This window comes from Parambassis ranga, chromosome 7 (genome assembly GCF_900634625.1).
Source record: "Parambassis ranga chromosome 7, fParRan2.1, whole genome shotgun sequence".
Taxonomy (NCBI): Eukaryota; Metazoa; Chordata; class Actinopteri; family Ambassidae; genus Parambassis; species Parambassis ranga.
This window is the reverse complement of record NC_041028.1, coordinates 16595445-16609283: the sequence shown is the minus strand read 5'-3', so window position 1 is coordinate 16609283 and position 13839 is coordinate 16595445. Positions and strand designations below refer to the sequence as shown.

The 13839-nt window shown below is 44.5% G+C and overlaps 1 protein-coding gene and 1 pseudogene across 2 annotated transcripts in view; one reads left to right on the top strand and one right to left on the bottom strand.

Moving 5' to 3' along the window:
• Positions 1-13839, top strand: part of sema3bl (sema domain, immunoglobulin domain (Ig), short basic domain, secreted, (semaphorin) 3bl) — an 86437-nt gene that overhangs the window by 25669 nt on the left and 46929 nt on the right. Inside the window, exon 1 of one of the 2 annotated variants that reach the window (XM_028409061.1) lies at positions 9316-9629. The exons of the other annotated variant lie outside the window; for it this stretch is intronic. Within the exon in view, the coding sequence (XP_028264862.1) occupies positions 9524-9629 (106 nt within the window). The 5' untranslated portion in view covers positions 9316-9523. Of the gene's footprint in view, positions 1-9315; positions 9630-13839 lie in introns of those variants that run through there. 2 annotated transcript variants of the gene reach the window in all.
• LOC114438272 (uncharacterized) lies at positions 3820-6809 on the bottom strand (annotated as a pseudogene).

The window sequence follows — 13839 nt, the reverse complement described above, 5'->3', positions numbered from 1 at the left end:
CTGACAGCTTGAAGAGCATGATTTGGCCCTGTGAGGATTTCATAGAAAGAGCCTCAGACAATAGATTTCTTAAAGAGGTCATTCTGAGAAGTATGGGATATCTGAGAGTGAGTTACATTGTTCAAGACTTTAGCCAGTGAAAACCTGTAGTGGGATTTTTTTTAAAGCATGTTTGAAATCCATATGAGTATTGTCTGTGATTGGTAATGGCACAGAGGAATTTACAGACGGCGCTAGGGGGAGAAGGGGAGAACAAACCAGAGCAGGGGAAATTCATTTTGTTTAATCAAATCCTGCTCCTCATGTTCCTCTGACAAATCTCGTGGTTAAATAACCGTTTCTTCTCTCAGGTCATTGCCAGTTAGCGGCTCCTTTGACAAGTACCACTCACACACAAGGATGGTTAAGACGGCTGCTGCTTTTACAAATTAATTAATTCAGCTCTCAAGCACTTGCTCCTCTTGTGGCCTCTTGTGCTGCTTTCCCACGTTCGTTTGTCCTTCAAAAAGAATCTGCATTCGCACAAGTGTTGTCCAATCATGAGCCACAGAGGACTGAGAGCACTTCACTTCAGCAGAAGCGCCAATCAGCACAGCTTCAAACGTAGCCGCTCAGTGTTTTGTGCAACCACTTGGTGAAATGTTTGAGTTGAAAAAAAAAATTGCAATGCATTGTTGTTGCTGTACAATGTGTATTGTTGATTGATTTTTTTCAGTCAAATTTAATTTGTTAAGGTTAAGGAAAAGATCATGAATTGGTTTAAGGCAAATGTTTAATTTTGCAAACATATCCCATTGGCATCACTTTTCACCTTTTGTTACCATGGTAACGAGTCTCCTCAGTCCAATGCTCCTTGAAAACTGAAACAGGCTGGCACCTAAAAACTGGTCTGGGCACCTAAAATCTGGCAGGTGTTTAGATGAAGCATCTGTCTGTCGTGTCTATCATAACTTCAGCTAATCTAGACTTGCATGTTGCAGGTTGCATGTTGACACCGCCAAACTGAAATTGTAGGCTGAAGCTTGACCTTTTGTAAGATTCTTTTAATATATTTATTTGAAGTCATATTTAGCATTTTAATGGCTACTGATCAAAGTCCATCAATGGAAGTCATTGTCAAATCTCAAGGAAGAGGTGTTCCTGGGAAGACGTCCGAGGTCACAGTGACCACAATCTTTGACCTTTGATGTTGTTGTGTCCAAGTGGACATTTGTCCTCATGGTGTTCATATCCTGCTTCTGGTCATGGCTGTTGTCTGCACACATGCTTGATAAAAACAGTTCAATCATGAGAGACTCAGCGAACTGAATGAGAAAGATTTATTGAGAATACATTTAGGAATGTGCGTTGGCGTCCTAGACCCCGTCGTGGAGACCACGTCCGAAAGGAGGGAGAAACCGCAGGAGGGGAGACCGCTGAACAGAAAACCCCCCCGGGGTCTAGACCTGGTGGTGGTGGAGAGCTGGAGGGCAAGAGATAGGAGGTCTGAACTGGCGTGGGCCTGGAGGTGCATGGGGTGGAGGAGGGTTGCCGAGTTCGATCAGAAGGCAGCTGGAGAGGAGATGGAGACATTTAAATACCGTGCTAAGCTGTGATTGGTCGGGAGAGGGACAGAAGGAGACAGCTGATTGGAGAGGGAGGTGCTAACTATTAAGCACCTGACTCAGAGAGCGGAAGAGAGGGGGAGCGGAGGAGTGAGGAGGAGAAAAGATTAGGAAGCGGATGGGGATGAAGGGAATGATGGGAACCAGAGTCTTCCTGATTGAACTTACGCTGAGAGCTACATTTCAATCATGAGAGATTCAGCGAACTGAATGAGAAAGATTTATTGAGAATACATTTAGGAATGTGCGTTGGCGTCCTAGACCCCGTCGTGGAGACCACGTCCGAAAGGAGGGAGAAACCGCAGGAGGGGAGACCGCTGAACAGAAAACCCCCCCCAAAAACAGAACAGAGATGAGAAATAAGGATGATACTTACGATGCGGGCTCTAGATGGAGAACATGAAAGACAAACATATTTGTTAGAGAGAATGCAATGAATATACTAGCTAATTAACAATCGATGCCGTGAGAGGAGGAAGAGAGTGGAAAGATGGGAAACAGTACAGAGGAGAGATTAGTAAAGCAGGCGAGGGAGGACTGAAGCGAGCGTAAGCTCGAGCTATGAAGAATTTAGCGAGCGTGTGCTCAAGCTAAAGACGAATAGGGCGATGTAGAAAGAGAAATTTTTTTTTTTTTTTTTTTTTAAATTAAACAAAGCCCGCTGGCTGAGGTAGAATCAGATGCGGCCTAATCGGGATGAAGCCCACGGGCAGAGATTGCTATATTATAGATTCATTATGAAGCCTTGATCAGAGAGCCCACGGGCTGACAGAATGAAATTTATAGAAGAAGCGAGCAGGATAGGAGAGAAGGGCGAGAGAACGTTATAACATGATTAGTGCGATACACCACCACCAGTAGATGATGAAAACTAACAAGATCATGACAATGAAGTCGAAGAAGGCCGGAAAAGGCCGGAGAGAAAAGAAAATAGAACATGAGGGGAGGTAACTGGACGAGCTCATAATATATATATATATTTATTTATTTTTGCAAATAACGATAAGACAAGATACCTTCAGAGAATAAAGCTCGCTGGCGATAATGCCTGGATGAAGGAAACAGCTGAGATAAATTAGATGCTGGGATAGCATGGCTAGCGGCTTGCATGAACTGAGCCCACTGGCTATGAGAGAAATGAGCCCACTGGCTGAGGGTGTGTCCATATGAGGCCTAGAGAATGCCGAGAAGAGGGAGGAGAAGGCATGCGGATAGCAGACGAGAATATATAATTACACCAGTAATGGAATAACTCACCAGGGGCGGAGAGATCTCTGAGATGCGAGAACGTGGTCTGTGTTCGGGCGAATATAGGAGGTGAAGGCGGCAGAGGACCATCGGCCGAGAGTTTGCAGAGATGAAGGGGACATGCCTTGAGCTGCAGCGGAAGTGGCAGCGCCTATTCTAAAGGAGTGACCCGAGTATTGATTTGGGGATAGATGAGATTTGATGAGAATTTGTTTGAAATGAGCGTAAAACCAATTCCTAGACAGAGGGCAGTTTCCGGGGATAAGAAAGAGAGGCGCTAGAGGTTCGGACTGAGGGCGAGCGCGTAGATAATTAGCCATGGATTTAAAGGGGCAGAAAGATGAATTATTGCGGGCTATGATTATGGAGCAGGCACCACTGCTCTTAGAGTGTTTCAGGGAAAGCTTGAAATGACTAGGATAAAAAACTAGGTCTGAGAAAGATATGTCTTTAGATGGGTCGAAAGTGAGGGAGGCTGTGGTAAATTCGCCTATTCTGAGGAACCCGTAGAAGGCTAGGAGGAAAATGGCTTCTAGGAGAGAATCGATATAAGGGGAAAATACGCCTGATCTGAGGGTTAGAATTAATTTATGAAGGAGCGGGAGAGTGATAGGCTGCCTGTTATCTACGGTAGAGGGTGAGACTTTTGAAATACCTTTGAGTAGCAATTTAATGGAAGGGTTGGAGAGAAACCCGGGGAAAGAAGGATCGGAACAACGCAGATTAAATTGAATGCCGGCTAGCAGAGTTTTAATATATGGAAGTTTAAAGTGGCGCACTTCAAAACAATAACAAACGAAAGCACAAACAGTGTTAGTAAATACAGGTTCGAGGGGAATGTTAATGGATAAGCAGAAGAAAGCAAAAACCTTCCAAGCAAAGTCATAGGATTTGAGAGTGGACGAGGCCAGGCCTTTTCTCATATAGGCGCTGGCTGAAAGTAAATAGGAGCTGAGGGGATTGGGATTTAGGAGAGGGCTAGAAGATGGAATGGAGGAATTGAGACTGGAACGGGATTGGCTTCGGGGCAGATGAACCGGAAAGTCTGAAAGTTGAAACGAGACAGAGAATCAGCGAGAGTGTTGGAATGGCCGGGGACGTGTCTAGCCGTAATGATGAAATTGTGCATGACGGAGGACCAAGTGATGCTCCTCATGAAAGACGTCTTTTGATGAGGAGCGTCCTTTATTAATGATTTCGGTGACTGCTTGATTATCGCAAAGCACTGAGATGCATTTACGTTTCCATAGGTGACCCCAGATGTGGCAGGCTGCAGCTATGGGATATATTTCGTGAAGCGTGGAGGAGCCGGAGAATTGAGAAAACTGGGGAGGCCAGCTGGAAGCGAACCACTGGCCTTGAAAAAACCCCCCAAAACCTACAGAAGGGGCTGCATCTGTGAAAAACCTAAGAGAATCGGAAGAGTGAACTACGTCGTCGTAGAAAAAGGAGACGCTGTTCCAGTGCTGAAGCAGGTCGGACCAGAAACGCAAATCGGAACGGCAGCCTTGGTCCAGAGTGACGAGATCATGGAGATTCGGCGCCGCGGAGGCAGTATCCAGGAGGCGAGATATGAACGAGCGGCCTTGAGGGATGACGCGCATGGCGTAGTTTAAATGACCTAGGAGGGACAGGAGCTGCTGTTTGGAAATAACCTGCCTTTCACAAAAGGATTTTGAGATCTCTCTGATGCGATTTAATTTTTCTATTGGGAGAGAGGCTTTCATGTCAACTGAGTCGAGCGTGATACCGAGGAATTCTAGGCGGGTGTTGGGACCCAGTGTTTTTTCCTCTGATAGCGGAACACCGAGATGACTGAAACAGGATTTTAATTTTTTTAGGGACGAACCCGAACTGTCGTGAGGGGGATCTATTAGGAGGAAATCGTCCAGCAAATGTAATACCGAAGGAACCCTGATTTTATTTAGCAGGATCCAGCACAGGGCTTCGGACACGAGATTGAATATGCAAGGGCTGCTTCTACATCCGAAAGTGAGGCGCACAGCGAAATAGAATTTATTATCCCATTTCATGCCGAAAAGATTCCACTGGGAAGGGTGAATGGGAACGATTTTGAAAGCATCCGTGATATCGGCTTTGGAAAGCCAAGCTCCTTTGCCCATTAATTTAATGAGTTTAATTGCGTTATCTACAGAGCTGTAATGAAGGGAAAACGGTTCGGGTGGAATCATGCTATTCACGCTGGAATACGGACCTGAGCGAGGAGCAGACAGATCGAAAATTAATCTTTTCTTGCCAGAGTATTTGCGAGTGGCGATGCCGATGGGACTGGTGCGAAAGGGTGAAAACGGTGGGGATTTAAAAGGCCCTAAGATGTAGCCCTTCTTTATTTCTTTCTCTAAAAGCTCGGTAACTATGGATTGCTCGTTCAGTGCTGACTGAAGGTTCTTTGATACATAAGAGGTTGAGAGAGGCGCTAAAACACCAACGTGAAAACCTTGAGAGAGACCAGTGAGGAGGTGATCAACAAATACGGAATCAGGATGAGAAGACAGGTCTGCTGCTAAGTGTGCTAAATTTATTGGAGTAGAGGGGTGATTGATTAGAAAGTCTTTGAAGCTCTTCGATTTTGCACCGGAGGGTGCGTCCGAGCGGGTGGGCGACGAGGACACACAGATCTGGGGTGCGCATCCTTGCATGCGCTACAGATGTGAAGAATGTGACAAGTGGGGTGAGTACATACATTTTCGTTAAAGTTATTGCAAATAGGCATTTTGTTGAAGAAGTGAACCTGGCGGCCTTGTTTGTCCATAGCGGGATGAACGAAGGGAGGATTGCTGCGGGTGACGGCAGCCTGAAAAGGCACGGAGGGGCAGAGGAGAGCTGTATGGCCGGGAGCGCCGCAAGAGTTGCACAATATCATCTGAGATCCCCCGGCAATCATTACGAGGAGTTCTGTGTCGAGGACAGACCAATCCAGACGAGTATTATGGTGGGAGATGTATAATGCTGCTTTGCTTGAAAATGCCTTGTGGTACTGATAGAAAATGTTTTTTCCGTATTTGAGGTGCAGATCCCCGATTAAGACGAGGTAATTATCCAGTTCTTGGCGCCTTGCAGGAAACACTGAACAGATAACGTCGCGGAGGATACCAAATGCAACTAAAAACTGCCCGATGGTCAGGTCACTGTTAAGCCTGGGATCGGCAGATTTTAAAATTGCGGTGAGATTTTCGCCTGATGCAACTGCTTTGTCACATTGAGGAGAAGGCAGAATGAGACTGATTAGATTAATGTCCCTGCCTTGCAGGATCTTGGCCCTCAGCCGAGGGGAGATGTTAGCTGACTGAGAAATAAAAGGCCTACCTATGAGAGGAGCCGGCTGAGCAGAGGCCAGAGAATGAGCAGATGATGAAGGAAGAGATTGAGGAATGACGACTGCCGGCTGGTAGGTGGGATGCGGAGGGGGCAGCATGGCTGCGGCGGCGGAGGCGGCAGCAGCAGGTGATGTGTGGGCTTTCTCTATTGCTTGCAGGCGGAGATCGAATGAATGTAGAGACGCCGACAGATTTTGAAGCGTGCTGATGAGCGGGTCGGGATGAGTGATAGGAGCAGTGGCAACTGTGGCAGGAGGAGCGGCAGCGGCGGCAGCAGCAGGAGTGGGAGAAGCTGCCCGACGTTTTGCCTTGGGAGCAGAGGAGGAGCAGCCTTTCTCCCTCTTTTTCGGCCGCGAGGTGCTGCAACTGGAGCGGGTGGGGGGGAGCCAGGATTGGATTCTGGGCACGGAGAGGGCGAGTGAATAAGGGGAGGTGAGGAGACCAGCGTTGACAGATCCTGAAGTTGGGAAAGGTTGAGGTCCGGAGCAGGAGTGATGCCGGCCGCCAACAGCTTAGATCGGCGGGTGCTACGGCGCAGGACAGGCTGGTCGTTGTCTGACTGATCGTCAGGCATGAGGATTGAATCCTCGGGAACTGGCTCGAGCTCGGAATCAGCCATGCGGAATAGAACGACGACAAGAAATGAGGCGAAAAAGTGTACATACATTGCCGAGTTCGATCAGAAGGCAGCTGGAGAGGAGATGGAGACATTTAAATACCGTGCTAAGCTGTGATTGGTCGGGAGAGGGACAGAAGGAGACAGCTGATTGGAGAGGGAGGTGCTAACTATTAAGCACCTGACTCAGAGAGCGGAAGAGAGGGGGAGCGGAGGAGTGAGGAGGAGAAAAGATTAGGAAGCGGATGGGGATGAAGGGAATGATGGGAACCAGAGTCTTCCTGATTGAACTTACGCTGAGAGCTACATTACTTGCTGGTAGCATTTGAGTGCAGACAGACTGGACCAAATGTCTGTTGTTTGCACGCAAGTGCATACTTGAAACCTGCTGTGACTGGTTGTCATGGGGTCTTGTGATCTCTCAGATCTCCCATCGTTGTAGCTGTCCTGCCTCACTTTGTTGCATTCGCCTGAAGACAGACTGGAAACTGATGGCAAACAGGTGATGAATTAAAAAAGAAACACACATAACACAACTTACAACTTGATCACAGTCTGTGTCGTACTGCCAGTCATCAACTGTGACAACCGTGTGTGTGTTTCTGGAAACAGCAAACCAAAGAATGTGAAATGGAAAATAGATCAAAGATCCACCAAAATGTATTTTTTCCAGTAAAAATTTGTGTTTACAGTCCCATGAAGAACAACCCCACAGGAATGTGGTGGAGTCTGAGCACTGCGGTCTCATTTGTCTTCAGTAATAATGCAACTTATTGATATAAAGCTGTTTAGATAATGTCTGACCCTTGGTTATGTCTCAGAATATCTCGTTTCTTTGCTGACCATAGTAGGGTTATTAGGATATTTTTTTTAAATCTAGCCATTATATGAGTTATGTCTGATTGTTGAGAACACACACATTTCTGAATGCATATTTGAGGTTTTGCCTGATGAGAACATGCACATGGATTTTTACTGAGATATGCACTTGGCATCCATAAACGAGACATTTGATATCTTATTGTTTATTTCTTATTTATTTTAAGTGCTGCATACAAGCCAAAGGTCACATCAGACATAATGCAGGGTTTCTAACTGTGCACCTCACCATGCTGTTGTGCTCCTTTTGTAATGCTACAGACTGGATGTGGAGATCTCAATACATGAATGAACAGAAGAATACAGAGGCCAGAAACAAGTCCTCGCCGTGGTTACCATATGAGACACATCACTTCATGCACACAAGCAGTCCCACCCACACACCTCTACTTTCACACCATCGTCTTCTGTCTGCCTGCATGGGAATCTGTTCCCTGTTACTAATGTATTCCCAAAAAGACCCGGGGCTGCAGTAATGCTGACACCTTGAATGGTTCTGTTTTTATTCTGCTGTGACCCCAGTGTTCACTTGTAGGCTTAATAGTAAATAGGCATGACAATTGAGATGGAAGGTTTCCCCACAGCATAATTAAATGACTGAGCATGCCACAGAGAGATTACAGAAGGTTGTTTTAGAAAGTTTAACAGGGGACAGAAATGTGGAGAATGTATTAATCTACTCTACTACTTTAAAGGGCTAGTTCATGTAAAATATAAAAATACAATGAGATAAAGCAGCATCAGCATATGTTTGTTTGATTTATTTATTTACTTTATTTGGATTGAAGATCAACTACAACTGTCACAAGAGGAGATGATGATTTAGGAATATTACAAGGTGAACCAAATCAAAACAAGAAAATAGAAGGAAAAATTTGGAGGTTTTGAAAAAACTATGGAACAAAGACAGATCACAGATTGCAGCGCGGGCCAATAAACAACAGACAGAGCGAAAAGGGCAGGGGATAAAGGGAAAGAAGGATACGGAGAAAGAAAACAGCTACAGGCAGAGACAAGGAAAAAGGACAGATCCAAAGCTATGCTTATGTTAAAATGTAACAATGCACATTAACTATGTTACTTTTCCACTATCAGCAGCCACGGATTTAGACTTACCTGCAAAAGGATTAACAAAAAGTGAACAATGCACATATCAATAGTCAAGATAAGAGAAGTAGCATAACATAAACCATACATGTGTATATATAAGGGCAGAAAACCTCATGGACCTACAATTATCGACTTTTTAAAAAAGGCTCAGGCAAATTTGAACTCACTGCCTGACGTGAGCATTTAGCCACACTGAGAAACAGTGTTTCCTTCTGAGCACAGAAGTTATATGTTTGTTATATGTTGCCTTGAACCCTTGTAATTCAGTCTAAGTCTTGCCAGCATGATAGCTGTTCAGATTTTAAATAAAAATGATGAGTGATATCTTGCTATAAATCTTCTGGGAGGCCGCTCCTGCAGGTGCGCCTGCTTTGGACGGAGCTCTTAAATGAGGGGCAGGTCAGTTGGAGCTACCGCGCTCTCTCTCCATTGTAAAGGCGTGGTATCTCTCTCTCTCTCTCGCTCTCTGAGCAGCTGCTGGAAGTGAACTGCTGAAGCTTTTAGAGCAGAGTCATTGAATCAGCTGCGCAGCCCGGGCAGAGCGCGGGCACAGAAGCAGTCCAAGATCCTTTTACGCACTCGGGGAAATTACCCTGAGGATGCATGTTCTGGCATCCTGAAACAAAAAGGGGGGAATCACACGGAAACCTTCAGGAATATCGTGCTACATTGTGTTGGCATTCCGAAGCTCAGCGTCAGTGTAAAGCAGAGCCCATCTCCTCGGCAGAATGAAGGGATTTACACCTTTCTCCAACATGATTATAGCTGCGCTTCTTGTCGCTGCCGTCTCTGCGGCCAAGCTGAGCGTGCCGCGGCTGAGGCTGTCTTACAAAGGTAATGAATCTGTCTTGTGTTGATTGGGGATCTATTATTTGTACTTTTACAGTTTTTGTATTTTATTTTGAGTTTTTTTTTTATTTCCAGTTTAAAGTGTTCAGAAAATTAAAACCATACTTGGCCATGTTTTCTTTGTTGTGGTCTGCGCTGGAAGTTTTAAATCTTGGTCACTGCTTTGGCTACTGTTTCGGAGTGCTGTGTTTTAGGAGGCACACACACACACAGATTAATTTGGTGGTTTCCAGATTGAAGCGGCTTCAGGGTGCAGGCGGGGCGCGCAGCCCGGGGTAGATGGCAGAGGTTCATCTCTCTGCGGTCACACACACGCACAGGGGTGCGATCGTCTTAGGAACCACAGCCGCGCCGAAGGATAGGAAGGATCTTACATAATTATCATAAAGCCGATAAATTGTTGTTAGTTTTTGTTGTAAATGCTGCAGTCCTGCTCAGGTGGATTTTAGGGTTAACAGAACCATTTTTTTCAGTTTTGAACTCTCAGAAAATTACTGTGAATATTGAAAAATAGCTGTGATATTATTTGCGTAGTAATTCCCCCATTTTGTTTAATAAAGTCATTATGTTAGCAGACCTGAAACACTGCCATATACAGTATCTTTTTGGCCAGTTTCACACTGTTTCCTTTTTTTACTGTTCTAATCTGAATCCTGTTGACTATATGACTCACTCAAGTTTAATGATAATGAGGCAGTAAAGTGTTTGTGTAAAGTCTGTGTGTGTGTGTGTGTGTGTGTTGCCAAACCTCTCTCATTGTTTCGTTCCACTCAGGCCTGAGGGGGTTCTGCAATCATCATCAGCACTAGATATCACACAGGATTTCCTCCTGTTCAGTTTTCAGGAGAAAAGTCACCGTCTGAGCTTACAGGTTCTTCCTGTCGGCTCAGAGGGAAGAGAGAGACTAATACAAACTGACAGAGAATAAATGGAAGAGATAAAGAGACAGATTTGCTAGAAGCTGTGCTTTTAAACAAACACATATCCATATGCATAAACATTGAAACAAAAATAGACAGTTAATCCAAAAATAAGTAATTTGGTAGTACGGCCAAGATAGTAAAGTTTGGTCTGCAGACCCAGGAAGCTGGCGTTCATATCCTCTGTCAGACTGTTGCTGTTTAAGTCCTTCATGTTGTGTCACTGATGTCACTAGTTTTTCCATGTTCAGCAACAGCTTGCTTAGGGAAAGGTCATGGTTTGGATTAAAATGTGGCTTTTATGGTAACTCACACGACAGAGCAGGCACCCTGTAGACTAGAGTTCTTACTGTAATCGTCCCAAGTTTGTTCCTGCCTGTGGTGCATTGCTGTGTTTCATCCTTGTGTCCCTCCCTGCCCTTAATTAAAGACAAAAATATCTAATATATGTTAAGCAAGCACCCGAGCAAGCTTCTGTATATTTTTGTCTGGTGATGTGTCTTTACTCAGACAAGCAGATTTCACATACACGCCAGTTTTTTTGTTGAATTTCAAACTCAGTATGTCATCAGCATGTCTAATGGATGGAGATGTTGGCTGTGATTTATGAAAAAGTAAATATATTTTATTTGGAAATTTTCACTGTGCGTAAAAAAATCTGTAAAACATCCAACAAACAAATCAGCATGAAATCGTCTTGGTGTGATGTCATGTCCCTCAGAGGATGAACCGTTTCTTAAGCAGATTTCTGCTGCCTTGAACTGTGAACACTGTTTTCTGGGTAATATTTTTGGCCTCTAGTTGATAATATTTAATGTACTTTTGCATCATATTTGAGGAGCTGAGGCAGAGTGAGGAAACAAAACCAGGCTCAGAGCAAACGTGAGAAAGAGGTGGTGCTTAACATTGTGGCTGCTTTTGTTAGTTTCTCGTATTTTCCGTTTGGCAGAGCAATAAACAGCACCACATAAAACCACTGCTCTTCATTAGTTGCCATTAAAAAAAATTAAACCATGTGAGGAGAAGTGTGGGAAGAACTCTGCCTGTGAGATTCTCATTAGTGACCAAGCAGTTCCCTGCTTCCTGTCCTGATGACCTCAAATATGACCTCACAGTTTACCCTCTTTTACATAATTCCCCCCTCGACTCAAGTCTCCTCATTTTCTCTTCTGTTTTTCCACAGTGCATTTGTCTTCAGTGTGTCTCATCTTTTCCTTTTGTCCTTTTTTCCACCATCTTTCTTCTCTGTTTGAGTGTCTCTTCCTTCACCAGCTTCTTCTCTCAGTGTAACTCAGTGAGCCCTGAGGCTGTTTCGTACTCCCAGGAGGACATAGAGGTAATTCAGCAACAGGAAAAGCTGTCATTATCTCATTTCAATCAATTAGTGGGTAGACGTTTGAGCAGGAAGAAGGCCATTTTTTTTACCTTAGAAGAACTATTAAAGCACTTTGTGTTCCTTTAATCTGCTGTGAAGTTGTAGATTATTTTTGTGTCTTGTGTCAGATTTTTTGTGTGTGTAAATAGTCAGGTATGCTTTCACAGCAGCTTTTTCTGTTTTATTGTTGTCTGAGTGTTCAGCGGTTTATGTCATGTGGTTTTCCAAAGAATGGTGCCACCTACTGTGAAGGGGATTCTGAAGTGGGGACTCTTCCAGCTACCCTTTGTGGCTGAGACAATGTTTGCTTGGTTGTATAAAAGACACACAGGCCTGATGGAGATGGTCGACAAGGCCAGACGATCCCCTGATACCCTCTAAGGTCCAAGATGGATAGACTGGGTTTCTGCTGGCAGTCAGCCATCTGATGTCTGCATCATGACAGCATCATGTCTGTCTCAGGCTGATAAAGTGCTGCTGTTCCACATAGAGCCTTTGGACAGTGGGATGATGGGCAGTGCTACAGTTTCTTGTCCTCCGCTGTGTGGGAGCGGCAGAGGCATGGACGGTATGTAACTACATGAATGAACATTACCCGTAGGTTTCTGAAGTGCCATACTTGACAGAGGCTCCAACCATTGTCATGTTAGCAGAATTAGCTTACAAGCAAAGAATGATAGAAGTCAGAACCAACCTGTTACTCAAAGTAGCTGCACCCTTATTTATGCAAAAATGTAAGTCTGAATAGAATGAAAATGAGTTATATACACAACTATAATGTAAAAGAGAAGCAAAGAGAACAAAATCATTTTTTGTACCAGGCTGAAAACATGTTTATTTCTGCTGCCACAACATGAAAGTCAATGGGGATTGACTCACTTTTGAATTAAGAGCCCAGTGGTTGCAGGAGGAACTGCAGTTTTTTGACGCTTTGCAGCAGGCTGCATATCTCAGCCTTGGAGGTGCTGCTGGGGAGAGGGGAAAATGTCAGCGGCTCCTCACCTGGAAAAGGTTCAGATAGCAAGGATTTATCAAATCTGTATGCAGGCAGTGACCAACTTGCTCCAGATGTTTCACTTCCAGTGGAGTTTTTGCCTGCTTTTGCCACAAAATAAGTAAGTTGGATGAAAGGAAACATGCACTTAGCATGTAAGTGATGGCAACATGTCTATTTCATCTGAAATTTAAGACTAATTTGAAGTAAAAATAACAATATATATAATGAATATTCAAGTTTTTTTTTTTAAACCTAATTTGCAATATAGGCTCTCAGCCAGAGGGGGAAGAATGTGTGTGCTCATGTGTGTCATGAGGTGACATTGAGGCTTCTATAGATTTGTGATGTGTGTGTGTGTTTCTGGCTGCTCTCCCAGCCCTCCGCCAAGCATCCCTCTGTCCCTGTATGTCTTTCATTTGTCTTCCTTCTCTCGTCAGCTTGCCTGCTTGTTTTATTCATTTGAATTCACACACACAGGCTCATACAATATTCACTTTGTCTCGCTTAAGGCGAGGGGCACTTAAAAACACAAACACATCAGTGTCCTATTTTGATCGGATCGCATTAGTTCTCAGAGTGAAGGGCTCTGTTTGTTTTTGCGTACAGCCTGTGAATTAATGAGTTTGTTTTCCCTGTTGGCGTCACCCAGATGCACACACACAGATGGACGCTATAGTTGTTCTAAGGCGGAGTTGAGTAATCTGTCAGCGAGACTCAGACGGAGACTCTGTAGCTGATGGAATGTAGGGCGTCTCTCATCCTTTCATCTCTCAGCTCTTTTCTTTACCCATTCTCCATCCATCTCCATCAATTCCTCCACCCTGCTTCATGTAATTGTTCATTCAATGCCATGTCTTTTTCTTGCTTTCCTTAAGTTCAGCTGAAGCGCTCCCCTGGCCTTTG